Raw genomic sequence first — 23,698 nt, 5'->3', positions numbered from 1 at the left:
TGGAGATGACAGGATACAGCATAGGATCAAGCACCGTATAGTTGACCGTTGACATCAACCAGCAGTTCTTTTGGATACAAGTAAGGGAAATTCACGTGTACTGATGTATGACTGAACTTATATTCTTGGTACATTCTAGTGCTACAGGAAATGCTAATCACGCTCGCGAAAGCCCATATTGACCCAATTAGCTCGGACCCTGGCCTTGACATCCTCAGGGTAGGAGTGCTCAAAATCAGCCGCCTCCCAGTCCGCACCGGAGGTATATTCAGCAGGCATAAGAGCATCAGACACAACCTTTCCGCCCCGCGTCGGGGACCCCGTACCATGAGACATGTAAGGAATCAGCGGGAATCCACGGACATCCTCAAAGAAGGTCTCGTCGGCGTTAGGGCGACAACGCGTAGAGAACGCCCACATGACGTCCTTTCCATTGTAGACGTCGACATCATCACCTACGAGCACAAGACGATGAATGGTGTATCCCGCCTTGTGGTTGAAGACAATATCGCCGACTTTCTTCTGGAACTCCTTGGCAGTGACCTTCATCTGACGGAGCTTGGCAGTGTCGACCTTGAGTGCTACCCAGGTGACCTGTGATTCGAACGGGGAGAAGGCATCCGTGATAGGAAGGCCGGCGAGCTGGCATACTTTGCGGATTTCGGCTGCGGCCAGGGCACCAATCATTGTGTGTGTCTCGTCGGTGAGGCGACCGCAGGCTGACATGGGGAGGATCGGATTGGTCCGGTAGGTGATCTTGTTGACAGTGTAGACAGGGCATTTGTGGCTGTCGCCGGGGAAAACATAGCCGTGCATTTCGCCAAACGGGCCCTCGTCTGCGGTTTCAGTGATGGAAAGGGTACCTTCGAAGACGATTTCCGCGTTCGCAGGAACATATAGGTCGTTGGTATCGCATTTCACGAGTTCAAGAGGACGACCGGTCATGGCACCGACATAACCCGCTTCGGTAACGCCGTCGGGAATAGGCATGGACGAGGCCATAATCGCTGCTGGCGGGACACCAAAGCAGAGTGCCCATGGAACGTCCTTTCCCTCTTTCTTCCACATCTGATGGATCTGCCAGATGTGTTGCGGTTCGATCACCAAGCCCGTAAGATGGTTCTTGTCCTTGACCATTGCACGAGCAATGGACCAATTCGTCCACGTCCCATCAGGGGACTGCACGACGTGCATACCATATGTCTGGAGGTATTTGCCTCCGTCAGATTTGTGAATCATCGGTACAGGCAACGCAGTCAGATCAATCTCATCGCCCGTCAGGGAGTGCTCCTTCACGGGACCGGTTTCAGCAATCTTGGGCTCAATGGGAGGTAACTCGCTAGCAGAGAGCATTTTGTCGAGTATTTCCTTCATGCTAGCCATGGGTGGGAGGGCGAGATGGCGAGCCAGGCGGCCATAGCGATCGCGGCTGGAGGCACGAAGGGAAGCGGGGGCACCAAGGATACGGAAAAGCCCATTCTTTCCCATTCCCTTTAGGTTATTGAACAAGGGCGCCTTATCGTCCGTTTCACACACGAGCCGGGTAATCGCAGCAGCTTCGAGGTGAGGGTCGACCTCTGTGTTGACTTCGACCAAGTCGTTGTCTGCCTTGAGGGCTTCGACGAAAGCGCGGAAGGAGTGATCCACGTTGGTATCGTTAACAGTAGTCATTGTGATATTGAGTTCTTGAGGAATGTTCAGAAAGAAAAGACTAAAATCGAGACGTGACGTGAGGTAACAGACGAGATTGATCACCAGTGAGGGAGTTATATAGTGCCGCCATGGAACGGATGATCGGCAATTGCCGATGACATAGCCTCTAGAAGCTGACCGAAGACTCGGCAGGCATCCTTCTCAAAAGCTTGTCTATCATGATTTCATCAAGGCATTTCCGAAAGTTGGCATAGATGCCGAGTGAAAATAATGGCTCACCAATGCCGATATCCGTTATCTCGGGGCCTCGGAGGCTCGGAAGCTCGGATTTGAGCCCTATTTACACCTCCCCGTTGACATTATCAAATCCGAGCCCCCGAGATCAGGTTTTGCCATGAGGAGAGCATCATATGGCCGGGTAAAGTGCCGCAGTACTGGCAGCGCATCGCCTTAAAACCAAGTCAAGCAACCGAAGGCTCTATATCTCTTCCTCAATTCTCCAGTCTGCTCAGAATCGATCCTTGACCCAATCCACAATGTTTGCATCACTGCTACCCTCCGGCGCCAATACGCCCAACTCTGGCCGCTACAGTCCCGATCATACCTCTGATTCTCACTCTGCAACACATACAAGCCTCACACAGGAAACATCAACATCAAACAATGAGCACCTCAGCTCAACAGCGAATGGTCGGCGTAAAAGAATCGTCGTCGCAATGACGGGCGCCACCGGCGCAATTCTAGGCATCAAAACACTCATCGCCCTTCGCCGGCTCAACGTCGAGACACATTTGATCATCAGCAAATGGGCCGAGGCCACAATCAAGTACGAGACGGATTATAGTCCTCGGAACGTCCGCGCATTAGCAGACCATGTGCACAACATCAACGATATGGCGGCACCGGTGTCGAGTGGCTCGTTCAAGACCGACGGGATGATAGTCGTGCCTTGCTCAATGAAGACCTTGGCCGCAATCAATTCGGGCTTCTGTGACGATTTGATTTCCCGCACGGCAGATGTTATGCTCAAGGAGCGGAGGCGGCTGGTCCTCGTCGCGCGTGAAACTCCGCTTAGCGATATCCATCTTCGCAATATGCTTTCTGTCACGCAGAGTGGGGCGGTCATTTCCCCTCCCGTGCCGGCCTTTTACATCAAGGCTTCTAGCATGGACGAGGTAGTTGATCAAAGCGTTGGACGGATGCTTGATCTCTTTGATCTTGATACTGCTGATTTTGAGAGGTGGGAGGGCTGGAAGAAGGAGCCATAATTGACGTGTTCATGTACCTATGGGGCTTGCCTAATCAAACATATTTTTCGCTCAGACGTATTCTATGGGCATGATTAAGAACATAACATCGATGATAGCTTCAAATGTAGTGATGTTGCGGCTCATGCAGGGCCAGCCTGGCCGTCGGAAAAATCGAATAGTGGTACTGCGGTGAATTAGCAAGGAAACTAAGATAGAACAGGGTCCGTACCATTCATTATAGAGTCTAGGTAGGAAATAGGCGAGACATCGATATCATTGCTGAATAAATTTCCTGGCAAACTGGATCCGATAAGTAAATCTGTAGTGGACCGTGCAGGGAGGAATCTCACCTAAAGTCAAAGTTTGCAGGAAAATCGCCAGATGGTTGAACATCACCGAATCCCATTCCTGGGCTGGATATGACGTCTTCCAATCGCTGCGCGGGTTGGCTTCGTGGCGATCCTCGCTGCCTCTCGGGGTTTGCATCTGCTTCACACATTGGGGTCTCACGCACAGCATTTCTCAACGCGACGAGTGCGTGAATATGCCTCGTTGACAACCATTGACCATTGCCATTTTGGCCATTACCATCCTTCCCATCAGTGCCAACTCTGGAGAATACCTCGATGACTCGTTGCTGCAAGTCGCGACACACCGGGTCATGGCGAGTCTCCTCCCAAAGGCAAAAGAGTAAGGTAGAACTGAGCACCGTGTGTACCATAGACCAGGTGCGTAACGGGACGATGCTTAGAGTTTCAAAGTCGAGGAAAGCCTTTGCAGCCTCAACCAGGCTTTCTTTGGCCCTATCGCGCAGAATTCGAATACGTGGGTGAAGAGAGGCTCCGGGTGGGCGTTGGATTGCTGGCCGACATAGCACAGAAACGCAGAAGGAAACATGGATGCGGAGGGCCAAATGCTCCTGGTGCTGGTGCAAGCTCGTACAGTGTTCTCGGGAAAGGAGGTGGGGCTGTACACGCTTGAAAACGTGGTCCAATCCAGCTAATGACTTGTGGCAATATATCAGGTTATTGCGATCTCTCTCTTCTGTATTGTTAATTTGCAGACCTAACCGGCATAGGTAGCGCATCATGTCAGTGTATGATATGTTCGACTCCAGAGTAGTCCAGTCCAGCTCCCAGCCTCTCGTGGACACCATGGAGGGGCGGTCATAGCACAGGCTCAACAGGCTGTCTTGCCAAACCGTCATAGACCTTCAGGGGTCAGCTGTGGACTTCATCTCGGTATATCTACTCACCACAATGCTCTAGCCTTTGGTCTCATTGGTTCTGGCCAGTGAGAAATGCTCTTCTCGGTATGTAATCCCAAGGTCTGGGCCAATCTAACAGTAGTGCCAAGCAAAGCCCACGCGGCATCAGATTGGCCGTTGTTCTGTAGCGTATTTCCCAGGAGGAGGAGAGATTGGACAACTTCCAGGGATGGCCTCAAGAGGAAATTTGCCAGCCTTAATGCTTGGAAAGATCGGCGGGCTTGTTCCAGCGTCAGTCATGCTTCATGATAGAAGAGCGCTTATCCCTACCAAAGCTTTGATATTTTTCCGACCTTTCGGGGTTCTCAAGGTCTGAATAATGGGCTCCCGAAGCCAACGCAGCCAGGAGGAGACTGATCTGACCGACGGATCGATCCGACGACCATCTTTCCGAGATCTTGTCGTAATCGCGCAGTTCCCCGGAAGCGTAGGATGTAAGGAACTGGCATATTACCGATTCAAAGCCGTCGATATCAACAAGAATTGGGTTGAATGGATGAGCCGAGGTACGGTAGAAGTGGAAAAACCTACAGTCATCAGCACCGCCACATGTACTTAGTCGCTGAGCCTACTTCAAAATTTCCTCCCTTCGAGGAAGGATATCCACGAGAGACTTCCATCGATCTATGGGTGTTTTGAGATCAAGGAATGGGTAATTGCTGAAGCTATTTTGGAGCCCCAACACAGAGCTCGCCCTGTGGGCAATTGATCCATCAGTGTCGTGTGAACCCAGTATGGAAATGACTGTATTCTCTCCAGAAAAGACGTAATTCGCAGAGTCCTCTTGGTTGACCGATTGTGATGCAGGATTGGTATGCAGAGCAGATGCCGAATCCCCGAGTCGAGGCCGATCATTTGGACTCCTCTGCGTGAACGCAGCGTGAGAGGCATCAGCGTTGCCATTCCGAGGACTTAACATGGTCCGCTTCCGCGGAGAAGGTTCCTCAAGGTCATAGACACAGATCTCGGGATGACCTCGCTTCTGGCAGGTTCTGCATGGATGGCCATTGTCGCACTTGACTTTGCGCGAGCGACACGGATAGCACGCCTTTGTTTCGCGCTGCTGCCGCTTGGCCCGTAAGATCCGGTCGATCTCTTGGCGGTCAACATTGGAACCAGCAGCAGAGCTATTGGGCATCTCTGCAGTGAATAATTAATGTGGCCGTAGTGGATTCATATATGACGTGTCTACAGCTCAAGAAAGATGGAATTTTTGTAGCATCACCGGCGGTGCTGATTCCTGAGGCATCGTTGACTTTCAATTTCTGGATTCAGTCTAGAGCAGTGCCGCTTTAGCTCCAACCAGTACACGTCCTAATTACTTCCTACTTCCCTCCACAACACCAGCATCATCATCTCTCGGTTTCCGCAGCAGAAAGCATCCTCTGAATTGGTTTTATTCTTACCCTTAATGTTTCCAACACCCCAATGCTCGCGGATCAAGTGCTACCTGATATTCCAGGGACTTGCATCTCGTGAAAAATGCGCCGATCCCCATCCGCGCGTACTTGGTGTTACATTCAGAGTAAACTACCAAGCCTGAAACGACACTGCCGCTCAATCCACCAAGCTTCACCTTTATCCTACCATCACCGTCCCCAGATCATGAACATGGGCTCTTCTCAGACAGGTATGCACGCCCATAGGAGCGCGATTCAGCACATTACTCATTCCCGTCAGACTGGAACTCTAACGATGAATTCTTCAAATTCACGCGTGGCCGCTTTATTGTCGATGAGGTAGAGAACCTTCGGAAGCGAGATATTAGATTTGACATGAATTGCCTCGCAAGAGTCGCAGCAGACTCGGTCGGAGCTGCTCGATGCATCGCTATCGAGAAGTACCCTGACGGCATGTTCAACAAAGCGTTCCTCATGTCGATGGATGATGGCCGAGAAGTTGTAGCCAAGGTTCCCAACCCGAATGCTGGCGTTCCACACTTTACTACTGCCAGTGAAGTTGCCACGATGGACTTCGTAAGTTCATCTTGAACACCATCATCATCAACTTTTGCTAACACGTCTGATTTGGGAGGCCAGGAAAATTCTTAACACACCAGCGCCTCGTGTACACACATGGAACTCGCAAGCCAAATCGCACCCTGTCGGGGCTGAATTTATTATTATGGATAAAGCTGAAGGTGTTCCTCTGTCCCAAGTTTGGGGCACAATGAAATTACCGCAGAAGCTTCAAGTTCTTCTTGCTATGACACGCCTCCAGAAACAATGGCTGAGCGTCTCATTCTCGCATTACGGCAGCTTGTATTACACGGACGATGTGCAGCCATTACAAGGTAACCACTTTGTCAAGGATGGCAAAGCTGTGAGAGATTCAGAATTTACCATTGGTCCGGCTACAGGCCGGGATTGGTGTGACGCAGGCCGATCAAGTTTGGACGTCGAGAAAGGGCCATGTACGTTGTGGTTCGTGCCGTTCTTGTACAGTTGCTAATAATTTTACAGGGGCTTCTCTAACGCAGTATCTGCAAGCAGTCGGGACGCGAGAGGTGAAGGCAATCCAGTCTCTAGAACCTCCGAAATCGACTGTCTTGTTCTGTGGCCCGAAGCTTTACCGACCAGATAGGGAAAAGAAACTTACTGCTCTAGCATGGTACCGACAAGTCGTCGATGCCCTTGTCCCAAAGGATACAGCCATTACCAGACCCTGCCTCTGGCATAATGATTTGCACGATGACAACGTCTTCGTAGATCCGCATAATCCTGAAAGGATCATGGGTATTATTGACTGGCAGTCTTGTCACATCTCGCCCCTCTTTAACCATAATCCCGATCCAGCCTTCCTTGATTGGGATGGCCTTGAGCCTGAGACGCTTGATCTGGCACCACGGCCGAATCTGTCCGGACTTTCGCCTGAAGAACAGTCCGCGGCTGTACATGAGTATACTATCCAAAACGTGTTCATTGGATGGCGGAAACTCATGCATGCCAAAAATCCAGACCTATACAAAGTAGTTGAATTCCGAAGGACGGCAGCTTACGGGCTGATATTCCTTGGCCACCGAATGTTCGAATACGGCGAGGCGCACTTCCAATCGCTTCTGGCTGACCTGAAAGACACGTGGACGGACTTACCTGCCATTACCAGCGACACCCCATTCCCGTTCGCCTTTTCAGAAGCAGATTTGGAGCGTATTAAACTGGATAGCGATGGTGCAGTGGCAGGAACCGAGCTTGTTGCGGAGGTCAAGGAGAGAATGGGCGATTTATGGCCGGACAAAGGCTTCATCGAGCGGGAGCGATATGATGAGTGCAAAGCTGCCCTCCACGAAGTCAAAGGCCTAATATTGGAGCAATTGGCTGAAACTGACGAGGAAAAGGCTGAGTACGAGCGTTGTTGGCCATTCGACTGAATCTCTATTGTATCAAGGGAATGGTATGATTATGGCTCGCCTTTCCCCTGTTTTGATGATCTTGTTGATATGGAATAGCCACCAAGGGAGGAAGACAAGCCGATAGCTCTTGGTTTATAGCATTGTCTCTCGCTCACCAAACGATGTCCTCGGTGTTGCTGACGGTTCCAAAGATAGGCTAGGAATGGACCCAAAGGCTCACGCTGCAGAACGTCGCCTGCCACTGGTCTGTCCCTGTTGGAAGATCTCCGCTTGACCAGGGTGTGGCTATTCTTGCAACTAGTGTGAATGCATTGCCGGACTTTTTTTCGAACCATTCTACTGATAGTTTTAGGCACTTTCCTATTCAACACCCTATGTACTTTCCGAGCGTTTCCTGACCCTCCGTAGCTTCTGTATGACAATGACTACTCCTCTACGCTATAAGTATTTTAGTTGCCCTGAACTGACCCAGGAGTCCCGGCCTGAGGATCATCTTGACTGCCTCTACTGCCATTGGCGAGCTACAGAGCACTTGCTTGTTGTCAATACATGGATGCTTGCCTGCGCAATCACTCAAGAGGATCCCTTCCACAGCAGGTTTACGTCCTGCAAACTAGATGACTTGGCTTGGTAGTGGTAGCGATCGCTTCTCAACATTGCAACCACCGCTTTGGTACGGATCACCAGATGGCTAGTTCGTAAGCTCGCGCAAGCCAAAAGGCAAAGAGCGCTTGCCGCATTTTACTGGTTCATTCACGGTCAGGAGATAACTTATTAAAACCATTGTTTCTTAAAAAAAACATCAACCCGCTTTCAGTTTCGTACACCAGGAAACATGTATTGCACCTTGGTTTCTCCCTGGATACTGCTTCTAGAATACCCCTCGTCACCTCTGACCAAGATCGACGCAATAGTCCAATCCTCATCATAGCTCTCATCCCGGCTGAATTCCCCAAACGTGGACTTCCAACTTGTTAACCATGCGCCTCGAAATCTGGAGTTGGTTATCCCACTCGACATTATTGATGGTATATGTTTGGTGGTAACCACACGCAATCAGTTTGATGTTGTTCATTTTGGACCAGGATGTAACCTCGGTCCAGAGATCTGAAGATGAGATTGAGCTGAGCGGTGGGAGGTAAAAATACGAAGACAGGTGGGTTTAAAAACCTATTCCACGACGAGGAATCTTTTCCCGAGACTATTTGCGCTCGTTCAGCTGCGGAGGGGCTGTAACTCTGCATTGTTCTAGGCGATGCTGATCTATCTTGGTTTTCCGGAGGGCTCAGATATCAGTTCCACTGCTGGCCCTGATAGCTTTTCTGATAAGCTTACATCCCTAAACATCCCGCGGAACGAGATCGAGTCTCTAGATGAACGCCTATCATGATTGACAGGGCGCAAACAATCAGCCAGCCACCCATATCATACAGAGGAAGGACACGCCAAGTACGTATATCGCAGCTTTAGACTCATGCAGTATGTTGGGCAGTAAGCAGCTGGATGCCTGAAAGGCGACTCTAACTCGATAGGTGGACGGCAACGCAGGTTGATGTCAGACAGCGGGCAAATCCACCTCTAGCTATACTATATCCTTCTGATGTGGGCTCTTTTAGGCGAAGCATGAAGTACATGCCACGGCCCTCCCTTCCAGTGCCTTCAAGAATCACTAGAGCGGACGCTGTAGCAGTGGAAGACTACCTGCTTGAACCAATCGACAAGGCCCAGGGCTCAAGGGCTTCTGTCCCGACGTGCTGCTCGCCGATACATTAGTCTAATCAGCTTTGCAAGGATGATGGAACTCTGATCTCCTACCTTAATTGTCTCATAAGCACCCTGTCCCATCTTGCTAACTGGTCCTGGCTAGACAGTAGAGAACCCAGGTCATGAAGTGGAGACGTTCACACTGTTTAAGTTGCCTCAAAGCGGCTGGCCGAAGACAGATAGTGGTGCTCCACCGAGGAGACATGAAAGTAGCCTGGTCCACCGGATGAGTCGCATCAGCCGGTGAGAGGCATATTGAATCCCGTTATGGCCAAGGTAGCTGGGCGTATACATCCGCTCCAATGCTTCTGCGGGATACTGGAGCCCTTCGTCTGGGTAGATCCTTTCTCGGTACCAGGTAGCCGATTTGGCGCGCGAGTGGAGAAACTGAAGTAGTTAACGGTGTTGCAGGGCAGGGTATGGGATCTTATACGCCGCGGAATTCCTATGTTGCAGATGCCCATTGGCCGGGTAATCCTCAGCGCTGGCGGAGTTCGTAGGCGTCGTCCTCGTCATTGGGAAGACTTTTGGGCGCGAGGAATCCAGGGCTCCTAGTATATGTAAATATGTAATCTGGACAGGATTGAAGTAGCCTTTACGAAGAGCAGCGATCATTAGACTTCCTTCCTGCTCGGGTAGAAGCTTAGGTCTGTCGTAGAGTGCGATTGTATGTGCGAGGGAAATTTCCACCGGCCAGTGTGCTGTCATGATGTTTTTCCGGAGTTGATAGATGAATTAAGTTCTCGACTGTTGGATTTGCGCATGAATTACTCAAACTACTTAAAACAAGTAGATGTGGGAAGATAGTTCAAACTATTGTTTACACAGAAACACTACCTAGTTATGCAATATACGCCGCGTGGTCACATCCCTCTAATAGTCTAAAACTTTTCAAAATCCTAAAAGCAAGTGACTGACATGTTCGCATCAGCCTACTCATTCTCCCGAACATCAATAACAGTCGTCTTGAACTTCCTCGCAGGAACCTTGCGGTTGAACAGGATGTCGGTCTCACGGTAGGAGCGGTGCTTAAGTTCAGGCAGGAAAAAGTAGGCCATCACCCAGCAGACGCAGGCGGTGCCTCCCCAGACGTAACCACACTTGCCTGCCAGGTTCCATCCGGTGGAGTTGAGCATGCGCGAGGCGAGGTAGATCATGGGGATTTCCGCGACGTAGTAGGCGGCACGGCCGACACCGGTGCTCAGAGCGCGGAGACGGACCGAGGATGTCTCGGAGATGATGGTGTAGGAGATGGGGCCGAGGGTACCGGCAAACACGAATGAGATGAGGATACCGAGACAGGCCTGGCTGTAGTTGGTCGACGAGTTCTGGGGGATCGAGGCGCAGATACCCAGGATCATAAGCAGAGTGATGTTGGTGACGGTGCCCCAGAGATAGATGGTTCGACGACCGAACCAGCCGGTAAGAGGCCAGGAGCAGGCGTTGGCAACGAATTGGAGGCAGGAATTGATCAGGTTGAGCTGGAAAGCACGGTTGTGATTGATACCGGCCTCTGAGCGGGGTCAGTCTCTCTGTCACTCCTGTAGGCACAGGGGGTACTCACGCTCGAAGAAGAAAGTGGCCTGGTTAGCAATCAAGTTACCGGCGAAATTCTGCGAGGCGTACATCAAGCAGGTGATGATAGTTCGTCTCAGATCGGTACCCTTGAACAGGTCGAGGAGGGTAGGGGTACCACCCATCTGCTCTTCGATCTTGACGGTTCGCTCAATCATGGCCAGGGACTGCTGAGCATGCTCTGAGGACTTGGCACCGAGGCGCTCGATGGAGCGAAGAGCCTCCCTCTTGCGTCCGCGACGAATCAACCACCACGGAGATTCGGGGGCGAGGAAAATGAGGACCAAGAGGGGGGTCTAACAAGTCAGCTTCGTAGGTACGAGACCTAGGAAAAGAGACTTACAGGGAAGATCCACTGCAAGGCCAGAGGCACTCGCCAAGCCCACTCATCGTCTCGCTTATTGTAGCCATAGGTAGCGGCGGCGACAATGATGGAACCGATCGACCAACTCATTTGCAGAGTAGCCGTGCAGGCACCTCGAAGAGCGAGAGGGACGATCTCACTGGCGTAGGCGGGGGAGTTTGCAATGAAGAAACCCCACGGGACACCTTCCAACGCTTGTCCGACCACCAGCAGGGTGAGTGAGTCGGCCTAGTATTTGGTCAGCTCAGCTCAGACGGAGCGTGGTCATATCAGCGGCAACTCACGAAGAAAGAAATGAAAATGGTGGCGTTCATAAGCATCAAGGCCAAGATGGTAGTCCAGCGGTAGCCAAGACGGTTGGTGACGGGACCAGCCAGGAATACACCAACAAAAGCACCGCATTGACCCGATTGGAAGAGAGCACTCTGCCACCGGGTTGGGATAGCATAACCACCTCCTTGCACTTGTACACCGTATCTCTTCTGGAAAGCGGATTGCGCGACAAAGTTACCATTCAAAAACATGTCAAACGACTCCATAACCTGTTGCCCATTAGCACTACAAAAGATGAATTTCTGCTATCCGAGGGATACTCACAATGGTGAAGCACATGGTAAAGGCCCAGAAACAAGCCCAGGGATGGGCCTTGACGGCCGCCCACAAGCCCATCTCATGCTCGCGGTTCTCACCATCAAAGGCATCGTTCATGAGATCCTTGTTGGCCAAGATTTCGGCATGATGAACGTCGACTCGATCATCCTCCTTCAACTCCCCCTTTACCTCGCTGGTATCTGACGACATTGCTTGGATTGGTCGATATATTACCGTGCCAATGCGAAAAGAAAAAGGATAAAGGCAGAGGGAAAACAGAAAAGGGAAAAGGGCAAGGCAGGGGGGTTATCTTTTAAAACCTATGCATCTGCATGGCGTGCGCGTGATATGTGATACGTGGATTAATTATTAGATGCAATCGCGCCAGTAGGCAGCGGTCCGAATCCGATGTTACTGCAGCTTGTGCCGCCGGGCTTTGTCCCATTACCCCCTCGCCGTAAGGAGACAATTACCCGAAAGCGGCCAGGCGCCGAAGCAACATAGCGGAGTGGTGCCATTGTGTTTGACAAAAACTTACCTATTGGACTGGAACCTGCTGATCAGAGGATTGTGGCGTCGGGCCAGCCTGCTTATGGCCACGAGTCTGAAGGGGAGAGCATAGTCCTCCATGGGGGGAATCTCCATGTTTGAGGATAAATATGCGGGGCCCCAAGACAAGACCATGGTTAGTGCTTGTTAGGCTTGTCCAGTCTTGGTTGTTTTCTTGTTAGTCTCTTATTATTGCTTAGCTAGTGCTAGACCACATGTCGCATTACCTATGCTTTTGCCTTCTTGTCTTAGCTTGTCATTTAATTAGTTCTAGCTCATGGTCTGATTGGTCATAGACTTTTTAACTATCATGACAGTCTAGGAGGCGGCCTTGCCGCCTTAGGCTCTTGCGACCGATACTGCTGCACCGGGTGTTAAATGAACCCTAGTGATTTTAATATTATGGTGGTACAGGACTTCCAAATAGTCCTTATTAAATTGTTCTGGGTAGAAACTAACTCACTGGTCTTATATTTCTGTACCTACCACCCGCCATGTCACCACTTCGGAGGAGAGAAAACTTCAGACACGCCAAGGGCACGCTACAACGGGGGAAACTCCTTTGGGATTATTGGCCGCTGCCAAGCCTTCTTTAGCTGAAACTTTCAAGCATGCTAATCTTGCATTTTGACCTGTTTGCTCGGAAATAATTTCAGTCCTGTTGGCGACTTGCAATGGGAAAGGTGCAGAACCTGATTACTAGTGCGTCCTTCATCTTCACTGGCCTTTCGATGTACTCTATGATACATCTAAAGCACATGCCAAAAAGGGCTGCCCAGCTGACTTAAACGCCAGGATTTCTTAGTACAAATCCTGATTTCCTCGGCCTCGAGAGTCCAATAACGCGGGGACGACCGAGCTAGATGAATGAGGGATGGACCCGGTGCAGCAAGTGATCCTGGAGCAGAAACTGGGGATGAGAAACTTTGACTGTCTGTTCTGCGATCACTGAGTTAACTAACCAGTTATGGAAGCAGTCATTCAATAGGTAGAATGTACCGAACCCTATTCTACTATTCTAGACTCTCTCTCAACCCATCGGGCAGCCCGCGGTGGAGACCCTGTTCCCCGTGTCTAGAATGCCTGCTTTTACCCGAAGTTCCCGACGAACCCGAGTCCTGCCCAGATCCGTTCAGGTTTGACCCTTCAAGTAGACAACTGTGCGTATGTCTCACGGCCAATTTCCCGCTGTTCATGTATAAATTACTGCCGAGGTAAGATAGACGACAGCTTAAAGCTCAATCCCAATGTTGCCAAAGACATATAGGCTGGAAGTGGTATAATCCTACAGCCGGTGGCGTATATTTCAGCTAACGGAGGAAAATAACCTTCCTTGCTGTCAGATTATTTGGAGTTGCAAAGTCCAGAACTATTTGATATGAATCATAATGACATATACTGAAGATTTGGAAAGGAGATTACGTATGTGCTGTGGTATCAGGATTAGTTAGATTGAGATCCTAGCAGCTCTCGCAGTAGGAATGAAAAGGGTAGTTCGGACGAATAGGAAGTTTTATAGATTCTGTCACACCTGCTACTCTTCGCCCGGGATTTGGTCTACAACCCAAGTACTGTAGCCATCGGCCAAAAGGACTCTACTCCTTGAGGAATACACCCATGGCTGGCCACAGACTACCAAGGAGACATGCTAGCGAACCAGGAGTCCATTTAACCCACAGTATGCAATCTCCAATGTCTAATCTGGAATATGAGACCCAAACAAAGAAATCAAGCTCTGGTCACAAGTCAAGTTCCATGGACGGTCATTCTCAACTAGCCACCACGCTATCATACTAGTTTTGCGATTGTGTAACAGAACTCTTCTCGTAGGGCCGGTCATTGCATCTCCATCTTTACCTGCTGGTTGCCGCTTGGGAGTGACTCGAGACATCATACTGACTCATATATTGTGTTATACAGGTCGGCGGTCAAAGGTATATACTTCTCAAAGGCACCTCATCGACCAGTAGGACAGATGTACATTCCCATGTAAGACTTTTTCATGAGTTGATCACATTACTACTGGTCTGTGGTGCAACTTAAATCCAACATGGCCACCTCGTCCCAAGCTCACGTCCACCACCCCTTCGAGGTTCCCTCTTCAGACATATTTCTCAACGCTAGATGTGTTCCAGGCCTCACAGCTAACGGAATGCATTCTACTCCTCCCAGAATGGCCAGCGCAAATCCAGCGCAGGGGCCTGTTCTGCCCTTGCCCACGTCGTGCAGTCGCTTGGGCCAGTGGAGATGACCTCGTCCAAGTTCATTGGCGCGGACTATGAGACCATTTTCAGGTTATGGACCGTAGTCCACCGTCTAGGGCCATCCACAGAGTACGTGGGACAGATACTAATGACAGACTAACAGGCTGCAGGGGAGCGATGCGTGTGCAAGACCTGCATTTAGTTCTGATACCTACAGGCAGGCTTCAGCGCTTTGCACCAGTACAATGACTGTCAACCATTACGACGGCTTCAAGTCTACTGAGGCAAGACCACCAATAAGGAAACATTGATTGTGAATGAAAGGGATTCTGACGCGCTTGCTACGCATTCTTGATAGGTTGCTTGACAGATTTTCTGCCTTGCGACTGAAATCACCGACCAATTAGCTATCTGGTGCCTTGCTGAGATTTGATCACTTGAGGGGTAGGTAGGCCAATCACATATCACCACTAGGTACCTACTGGAGCAGCCTCAGCCCCGAGATTTAAATACTCTGACTAACAAGTAACAACGGCCAACAACTAGGTATCTTCATCAGAGTACAGCTCATGCAAGATATCTATGCTCTATAATATTCACTACTAGGCTCGTTAAGTTATATACTGGTTGATTCCATTTTCTCGGACCCCCGATGCAGACTTAAAAGATGTGGAGTCGCTATTCGACTTATCTCTCCCAACGAGCATCAGCAGATCGTAAAAAGAGCCATAGAGATCTCCTGGGGACTCACAGCCAGAGCTTGGGGTTTAGGCAACTTGACAGAGTGAAGATCGATTGTTCGTTCATGCCGGATTCGAAATGGGGATTCCTTGGAACTGAACCTGGTATTCCTGCTTGGCTACTCTATCTTCAACTACAATTCAGCCAGCCAAGCGATTGCAAACTCGCAAGCGCAAATATCGAGCTTACATTTGAGAAGATAGGGCCCATATACGGGTCCAACCTAGGGCCGATACTTACAGAATACTTCGGTCCCAGAGGAGTCATTGGGGGCCTTACGGAGCAAAATGGTGTTGAATCCATCGAACAGAAGCCGTCCATCGTCTTCGAGACCACTGGCGTCAATCTCAATACTATCGGAGAGGGGAGCTCAAAGAACCACCCGGAAATAGGTAAAAACTGGTCTTTGCACGGTTATACCTGGCCGGTAGACGGAGATGAAAGTGGGCTTCATCGGCGCGTGGAATGGATTGTGAAAGAGGCAATTCCACCGCACCAGATAATTCTTCATCGTGACAGAATTCGAGTGGGTCTTATTCTACAACATGACTCAGAGCCCTTTGCCATCACAGTACGCATTGAAGGACGGCTACAAGGGAGCCAAGGTTGGTTTAAGTTTCCTCCGACAGAGTCCTCTCCAAGAAGCCTTCGGGTTCGAGTGTCGCCAACTCCGAATGAGCAAACCCCACTGGATGAGATTGCCAGACGATTAGATGAGGACTTGACAGCCCTTATTGTTCGGAATTACCAAAAGGCGTCCAAAATGCTCAAGAGATCAAGGTCAGACGACCATCAAAGCCTTGGCACTCAGTCCTCAAAAGAAGCGCGACTCTTAGTTGAAAAATCGGTCTCTGATTTATCTGTCGAGATGCAAAAGGCGCCCGAAGAATATACTATCGGCTGGATCTGTGCTCTACCACTCGAAATGGCAGCCGCAAGAGCGATGCTGGACGAAATTCACCCTAGTATGCCAACTCCACCGAATGACCACAATAGTTATATCTTAGGAAGCGTCGGGCCCCACAACATAGTGGTCGCATGTCTCCCCGCTGGAGTATATGGCATAGCCCGTGCAGCAATTGTGGCCTCTCAAATGGTAGCTACTTTCCCTTCCATACGGTTTAGCCTGATGGTCGGAATCGGCGGCGGCGTTCCTAATCGCGACCCTGATATTCGACTGGGCGATGTCGTTGTCAGCAAACCAACCGGGAGACTTGGCGGAGTGGTGCAATATGATTATGGAAAGACCGTTGCAAGTGGCAGGTTTGAGCCAACTGGTTCTCTAAATAAGCCACCACAGACACTCTTAACTACTATTGCGAAGATGCAAGCCGAAAGCATGGTATGTGGCAGCAGAATAGCTAGCCACCTCACTGAGATGGTGCTCAAACACCCGCAAATGCAGAAGTTTACCTATCCTGGCCAGGACCGGGATTGCCTTTTCAGAGCTGAATACGATCACACGGAGCCGAACCCTACTTGTGTGTCCTGTGATTCAATGCAGCGCCTGATTCATCCGCCTCGAGCTAAGAACACTCCAATCGTTCATTATGGCATCGTTGCATCAGGAAACCAAGTTATGAAGCATGGAAGGACTCGCGATCGGCTTGCGGAGGAGCATGGGATCATGTGCTTCGAGATGGAAGCTGCCGGTCTAATGGATACTTTTCCCTGCCTGGTCATCCGGGGAATTTCCGACTACGCGGATTCACACAAGAACAAAGAATGGCAAGAGTATGCTGCTGCCGCCGCTGCGGCATACGCGAAAGAATTATTGTGCATGACTCCGGCTAGGCAGGTTGAAATTACGCCAAAAACAGCGGGAGATAAACCCAGGCAGGTAGCGTCATGTGGAAGTGAGAAATCCTTTGGAAAGAGAAGGAGGGAGGAGATTGATCTCTGGGAAGAAAATCAAAGGAAGGGGGTTTAAGGTAGTTCACCCATGGAGCCTCTGTCTCAGATTCACTCATGTTAGTTCAAAACAAGACATAGATTAAGACATGGGATATTCTGCAATGCGACTCATGATGATAAGGCTTCAATGGTGCCTTAGGTAATATTAGGGTGGCACTACGAGAGAGGTAACTGATGAGCTGGACTAGTGTTGTCTTTATAGCAGTAGCTGATCACATGCCATGAGGCTTAAGCTATTTCATGATATTACCTTACATGGTACTGACTGCTTGATGCTCTTTGCAGTTCTTTTGGTGTGATAGCAAGTATAATGCCTGTGCAAGTAGTCATTTGACTAAGATTGGTCTTTTAATCCAGTTGATTAACTCAATCCTACTCTGACATGTTGGGAGTGAGATGCATCTCTTTGATTCAATTTGAGGAAGCAATGGGACGAGTCAGCAAGGACAGGGTCCCGGATTGTAGGATCTTATTAGTTGGGTTTCCACGTATCAAAGTCAAGCCCCGCAGATGAGGAGCCTAGGAGGGGTGAGGGGTTCTCTGCCACCCTGAAGAATCTGGAGACATTTCAATAACCTTCATAGTTGTCTCTTGAACAAACAAACTTGAATATTATCAGCCTGTTAGGCTTGCTCATAATGACATCGCGCCTGGTCGAATACAGCGAACTGACTACCTTCCCACTGGAGCTAGAGTTAGAGGAAGATATTGAGGAAGAAATCCATCACTTTGTGAGACTGAGCCGCTTGGGACATTACGCAGAGGCTCAAAGGTTTTTTGACCAAACTCTAAGAAAACATGACCATCTCTTCCCAGTCTTTGCTGAGTATGCCGATATGCTCTTAGAGCAGGGCCGCTGCAGACAAGCTTCGGAGATTCTGGAGGAGTATATAATGTCAATGAGCGAATCCTTAGGGGATAGCGATGAGATGCAGCTTCTGAAATTAATGAAGTCATTAGCGGACATGCACTCGCAGGGCGCGCTAAGGTCAGCCTTGGAGGAGGCGCAAAGAGCATGGGGACTTTTACAACTGGCAGGCCAAAAAAGCTCCGGTAAAATCCTTAATGAGGTGCAGGCTAGTGAGACCGGATCCATTGGTTAATGTAGCGGACAGACCAAAACTGACTCAAGATCAGATACATATACTCGAGATGTACGTCAATATCGTTGTGTTCGGGTTTCTAACATCGCCATGGATGGATGAAACTTGGATGCGTTGTCCTTCGCTGCGGCCTACTGTGCAAGCAGATAACGGTTTTGTGCAGTGGTTCTGCATATTGAGACAAGAGGGCTTGCTGTGGGAAGCATCCAGGGTTCTACGCGCCCTTATTCCTATAATGCCGAGTTTGTCAGCTGGAGATTTGCGTGAGCTCTTGGACGATTCCTGGATCGCGGTATCCCGATCACAAGGGTTATCCGTCCCCGATCTATGGGCTTCATTGATGGTAACACTACATCAATCTCATTTTTTTCTGAATGCCGCCATACTAGCCGAGGCCATGGGACAGGACAATCGTGCGGCAAAAGTCATATACGAGATGGGCAGGACCAGGCTTGAATTTGCGCAACAAGAATGGAACATGCTGCGATTAGATCAAGATCCCCTGCCGTTAAACCTGCAACTGTCTCTTGAAAGAATAATCTTTGCGATTACAGGAGCTGCTCTGTTTGCTCAGCCTACAGGCTACGATACGACGTTCGCCCTATCAAATCTTCTTTTCGAGGCAGATCGTCGTCAGGACCTCCAAGTCAGATTCTTACTCGTCTCTATATCCTCCTGAGTGATTTCGAGGCTCGCATAGATTGGCGTGCTCTCCACAGCATTCTGGAACTGCTGGAGGTCGACTGTGGCAATGCGGTAGAGCAAATGCAGATATGGTCCCTGTTCGCGGACTGGTCTCCAGCCTCCCGAGTATCAGTTCGATATGCCCCAATGAATCTTCCTTTTGAATCCCACCGCTTCACTTTGCTTTTGTCTCTGCATTCTTTTAAGACATTTTCAGATCAGAAATGGGCGCAACTGCTTAAGAAACGATGCCGACCATCGCTCTTAGATTTTGAGCTCAGAGAAAGCTTCGATAATCCCTGGAATTATCATCCGCTGGGGCGTTACTATCCGTTACCACATAACATACCTTACCTGTCCATGCAGTTACAATTCAATGCTAATAGACTGGATATGGAGCTACCACGGTCTTTCAAGATAAATGAGCTCATCAAAAATCTCGACACTATAAATATTCAACATTATCGCAAATCTGAGTCCCTCCTGAATAGCTTTTCTGAGCTTATTGGCCCCGAAGCCCAGATACCGGAGGTTTTGTGCAGGGATTCCCAGATCCTTGACTCTGATCCCCCAAAACAACGAAATACCGAGAGGTTACTGTCTCATAAAGCCTTTGACTCCGAGGAGCCAAAGCCCCAACCGACCACCAGGTAGGTGCTTCGTCAACTTGTAGGTCATGCCGAACTATCGCTAACACCTCGTAGATTAGAGCCTACGCATGATGACGAGCCTGGATATGCGAGACAGAGAGAGAATATGCCGCCCACAAACCTTCCAGAGCACAGGGCGGCGATGCCCGAGCAGCCATTTAAAAAGACCTCAGTCATACCCGCTACTGGGATTAAAAAGGCACAGACCTCGGCGACTGGTTGGTTCTCTCTGACTCTTAGTTTAGATTAAGTCTCGCTGACGTCTGACCCTAGATGACCGGAGGCATCTACCCATGGTATGTACAGATACTCTTCCATAATGACCATAAACCAAGCCGGGTTGAATCTACAGCGGAGTCTAACAGCTTATGTCAGGCTGACTCAAAGCCAACTATTCACTTCATCAAAGCGATCTGTCAAAGAGAAGAGGAGCCTCCCTTCCGGGCCATTATTGACTATCATCTCGACGCAAACATTATATCACAGAGTTGCCGAAGAATCCTTTCGAGATTTTCCCTTCCTTCATTCCCTCTCCAGCCGGGACGCCAGATCGCGGACTCCCATGGAAATATGCACACCGTAACTGAGCGAATCATGGCAATGGTCGGCAAAAATGGCGACACAGATCCGAGGCTAGACAGGTTCTTCGTCTCCAGCGAGGACAGGCTAGAGCCCTCTGGCTCCTACGACGTTATATTAGGAAGAAAGTGGAAGGAAAAATTTGAGGATAAGGAGTCAAGCGGCTACCGTGCTGCTCCGACCTATTATCCAGATCATGCGAAAGGTCAGTTTTCTTCTTCGCTAGGGTGATAGCATCAGACTAGCTAAGTACAGTATCCTGCAGACAAGCGAACAAGTCAGGAAGAAGAAGGAAACCGGCGAGAGATGATTGCGCGGGGGCAGCTGATGAGGAGGAGGTGAGAACAAACCAGCAGAGAAGGCAGGGCTCGAGATGAAGCTTATTTCTGATTATTGAAACTTGGTGTCTTCTAATCCTGAATACATGAGGTATCTCAAGTCAATACATATTGTGATAGAGCCGTCAGACACCTTGCGTCTATCTGTTCCATGGCCACATGATGTGCTTTTTCTTGTATTCTCTGCTGTGTCACTATTCACTCGGGTTCTATCCATAGTTTTCTGGGTCATGGTCAAAGTTTGAGGATGCATATAGGTGGGTTAGTCTCTTTCACTGGACAACATCTAACTAGTACGTATAACGTTTATAGTTACTGGTAAGAGATACTAGAATCAGTTATGTTTCTCTTCAAAGAGGTACCAAACACAGTCTTCTGACGATTCTTTTTCCTTGACAGAGCCTCTGGAAAGGATATCTTCCCCACAAAGTTTCCGCCTGGCGCCTTATTATAGCAAGCTTCAACCTATAGACTTTCTAATTCAGAATCGGACCAAAGACTGTAGTCTAACGCGCAGGAAGAGGATTACGATGAGCCTTGATCACTTGCCAGGACGCAAAAGTGGATCTTAGCTATGCGCCCTGCGCCTCGCCATGGTTCTGAACCGCTTAGTGCCCGCCTTGCCAGTAGATCTCTAACCCAATTCCAGAGGACTCGGCAGCTTCTGGTTGATACTACCTCAGGGAACGCAGGCAAGATAGAGGAGGATGGGAGCATGACTGGAAGCTTTATGTGTTCTCACAGAAGGCAAGGTTTTGATCCTCTTTGTACCGGCGTTTCAATTTCATTTTACCTACCGCGAACATGGTACAATCCGCGCTAACAGAATTTGTATTGTAAACGCATATCCTCGAAATGGATAAATAAAGGTCAGGTTCTTCTAATCTACCATTATAAGGAATTGAACTCTGTAGAATCATCCCAAATAAGTAAGTGGTTTGAACCATGGAATCAAGTCAGCAGACCGATGGGTCAATCAGAATCAGATTCCCAAGAGTTAGCGAACCTTTACTGAAAACAGTAGGAAGTCCTTGACAGTAAAGCTTATTGAAAATTAGGGTTGGCTATATCCCATCTAGAGACTAACCGAAACCAAGGGCTCACCAAAATCATTAACGTGTGCATGACATCAGGCAACGGGCAACGGAACTACATGCGGTGATATGGGGTGGACCTTTATACTTTAAGCCTTGAACCTCAAGTATATATAGCTCCCCCTCGGGAGAGATATTATAGCCGTCACCTTGCCATCCTGCATACAACAGGCCACTCACTCTCTATACGCCAAAATGCTTGCTGCAACTGTACTACACAGTCTCCTGTTCCCCCTCATGGTATTGACAATGCCAGCTGCAGACACTCATCTTCAACGCAAAGGTCAGTGAATAACTATCACAAGCCTTCTAATATTAATGTTTCACCTAGATATTTCTGCTGGACTTTTAGCCAATCTAACACTATTTTCTGAATATGCTGCTGCCTCTACTTGTGCAGCAAACTTTAACTCACAATCATTATCAAAGGTAGTGTGCGATCCAGGTGTATGCCCAACTCTGGAGCAGACAGACACGAATGTCATGGTTGGGTTCATGGGGTATGATTTCATCAACAGGGCATGAACTCAAAAGCTAACGTCAAATATACATGATCCGGGTAACATCACTGGCTTCGTGGCAGTTGACAACACAAATCAATTAATTGTTCTGTCATTCCGAGGTAGCCGGACCCTAGGCAACTATATCACTGATTCACGATACCAGCAGGTGCCTGCTATTTGTCCAGGCTGCCAAGTGCATAAAGGTTATTACTGGGCCTGGGGAAACTTCTCAGCATTTATAATGCAACCTATTAACCAGCTTGCTGCTATATATCCAAGCTATAGTATCGTCTTCACTGGCCACAGTTTTGGAGGTGCACTAGCTACGTTTGGGGCAGTACTTGAGGGAGGAAATCCCAGCAGACCTATTGATCTGGTAAGTACCTTAGTCACCACAGAGGTTTCACTAGAGAAAGCATTAATTAGGAAACAGTACACTTTTGGGTGTCCTCAACTGGGAAATCATGGTTTTGCTGAGTTTGTCACTGCTGTAACGGCAGGCTCTGGGTACAGAGTAACGCATTCGGATGATCCAATTCCAAGGGTTTTTTCTACTGAACCTCGGATTAACAAGACTTGGCAGTATAGCACAACTTCTCCTGAATACTGGATTACATCAGGAAATGGCGTGCCAGTCACAACCAGTGATATACAAGTAATTGAGGGCATTGACAATAGGAGTGGCAACCTTGGCACAACTGGTTCTGATACTTCGGCTCATATTTGGTATATTGGCAACATGAGCGGGTGCTCAACTAACTGAGTTCATTTCTTTTTGATTGGAGACTGGAGACGATTTTTCTGTTTCCAATGGTGTCCATTTTAAAAGTCTTTGATTTTAAGTGTTAAAATGACATATTATGCTGGACCATTTCGTCCTTGAAGACTTTCAGGGTTCAGATTAGCAGAACCCAACATGATTAATGACAAACTTTGCAATATCGCCCAACCCCACAACAAAAGACCAGAGAAAGGACTTGGGTCTTGGATTCAATCCCAGCGGTAATTCTCGAATAATCGTACTGATTTTATACCTTTTGAATCTGGCGTATACCAAGATGACGTATATACTCCCGTGTAGATTTCTTTCTATGAGGAGGAACAAAGGGCAATCTCCCTTCGACATACCACAGAATCTACTAAGATGAATGATTTTGTACAATCCCTGGTTAACTAGAGGAGTCTGCCTAAGTTTAGATAGCTATCCTTTTACCCAACTTCAACATTATACCATTCTGTGGCAACGTGTGTACGCTCGCGTTGCAAAGTCTGCTCCATACCACGCAGAGACTCCGTCGAAATTGAAAATCCTGGCTTATCTGTATCCAGCAGTCTCTTGACAGGAACTTGTTCTTCAAGAATCAACAATTTATCACTATTGGCGCGTATTTCTGCCCTTGGTTTGCTTCCTTTGAGCTGGCGGCGAAGGGTAGCCTCAGATACACCAACATCTCGGCAGCCTTCAATTTTTAAAATCTGAAATTTTTTGCATTATGGGCGGAAATTGCCACTTGCATTTGATT

At 49.0% G+C, this 23,698-nt stretch overlaps 7 protein-coding genes across 7 annotated transcripts, besides 1 other annotated feature; 4 read left to right on the top strand and 3 right to left on the bottom strand.

Moving 5' to 3' along the window:
• Positions 1-153: 153 nt before the first annotated feature.
• Positions 154-1,671, bottom strand: NFIA_026010 (UbiD family decarboxylase; the record flags this gene model as incomplete). Its single annotated transcript, XM_001261423.1, has 1 exon — positions 154-1,671. One exon carries the CDS (start codon positions 1,669-1,671, stop codon positions 154-156), a length of 1,518 nt encoding a protein of 505 aa, XP_001261424.1.
• Positions 1,672-2,189: 518 nt separating this feature from the next.
• On the top strand, positions 2,190-2,921 carry NFIA_026000 (UbiX family flavin prenyltransferase; the record flags this gene model as incomplete). The annotated part of the gene is made up of 1 exon (XM_001261422.1): positions 2,190-2,921. The coding sequence occupies one exon, from the start codon at positions 2,190-2,192 to the stop codon at positions 2,919-2,921; it is 732 nt and encodes a 243-aa protein (XP_001261423.1).
• Positions 2,922-4,402: 1,481 nt separating this feature from the next.
• On the bottom strand, positions 4,403-5,308 carry NFIA_025990 (Zn(II)2Cys6 transcription factor domain-containing protein; the record flags this gene model as incomplete). The annotated part of the gene is made up of 2 exons (XM_001261421.1): positions 4,403-4,697; positions 4,743-5,308. The coding sequence occupies 2 exons, from the start codon at positions 5,306-5,308 to the stop codon at positions 4,403-4,405; spliced, it is 861 nt and encodes a 286-aa protein (XP_001261422.1).
• Positions 5,309-5,775: 467 nt separating this feature from the next.
• On the top strand, positions 5,776-7,540 carry NFIA_025980 (phosphotransferase enzyme family protein; the record flags this gene model as incomplete). The annotated part of the gene is made up of 4 exons (XM_001261420.1): positions 5,776-5,800; positions 5,851-6,146; positions 6,205-6,583; positions 6,633-7,540. The coding sequence occupies 4 exons, from the start codon at positions 5,776-5,778 to the stop codon at positions 7,538-7,540; spliced, it is 1,608 nt and encodes a 535-aa protein (XP_001261421.1).
• A 2,678-nt stretch (positions 7,541-10,218) lies between these two features.
• Positions 10,219-12,026, bottom strand: NFIA_025970 (maltose permease; the record flags this gene model as incomplete). Its single annotated transcript, XM_001261419.1, has 5 exons — positions 10,219-10,799; positions 10,851-11,157; positions 11,205-11,453; positions 11,510-11,767; positions 11,823-12,026. 5 exons carry the CDS (start codon positions 12,024-12,026, stop codon positions 10,219-10,221), a joined length of 1,599 nt encoding a protein of 532 aa, XP_001261420.1.
• Positions 12,027-15,374: 3,348 nt separating this feature from the next.
• Positions 15,375-17,240, top strand: NFIA_025960 (uncharacterized protein; the record flags this gene model as incomplete). The annotated part of the gene is made up of 1 exon (XM_001261418.1): positions 15,375-17,240. One exon carries the CDS (start codon positions 15,375-15,377, stop codon positions 17,238-17,240), a length of 1,866 nt encoding a protein of 621 aa, XP_001261419.1.
• A 622-nt stretch (positions 17,241-17,862) lies between these two features.
• Positions 17,863-18,327, top strand: NFIA_025950 (tetratricopeptide repeat protein; the record flags this gene model as incomplete). Its single annotated transcript, XM_001261417.1, has 1 exon — positions 17,863-18,327. One exon carries the CDS (start codon positions 17,863-17,865, stop codon positions 18,325-18,327), a length of 465 nt encoding a protein of 154 aa, XP_001261418.1.
• A 5,072-nt stretch (positions 18,328-23,399) lies between these two features.
• Positions 23,400-23,633: a mobile genetic element.
• Positions 23,634-23,698: the final 65 nt, after the last annotated feature.

This window comes from Aspergillus fischeri, genomic scaffold, assembly GCF_000149645.3.
Source record: "Aspergillus fischeri NRRL 181 1099437636263 genomic scaffold, whole genome shotgun sequence".
Lineage (NCBI taxonomy): Eukaryota > Fungi > Ascomycota > Eurotiomycetes > Eurotiales > Aspergillaceae > Aspergillus > Aspergillus fischeri.
This window is presented reverse-complemented; position numbering and strand designations above follow the sequence as displayed.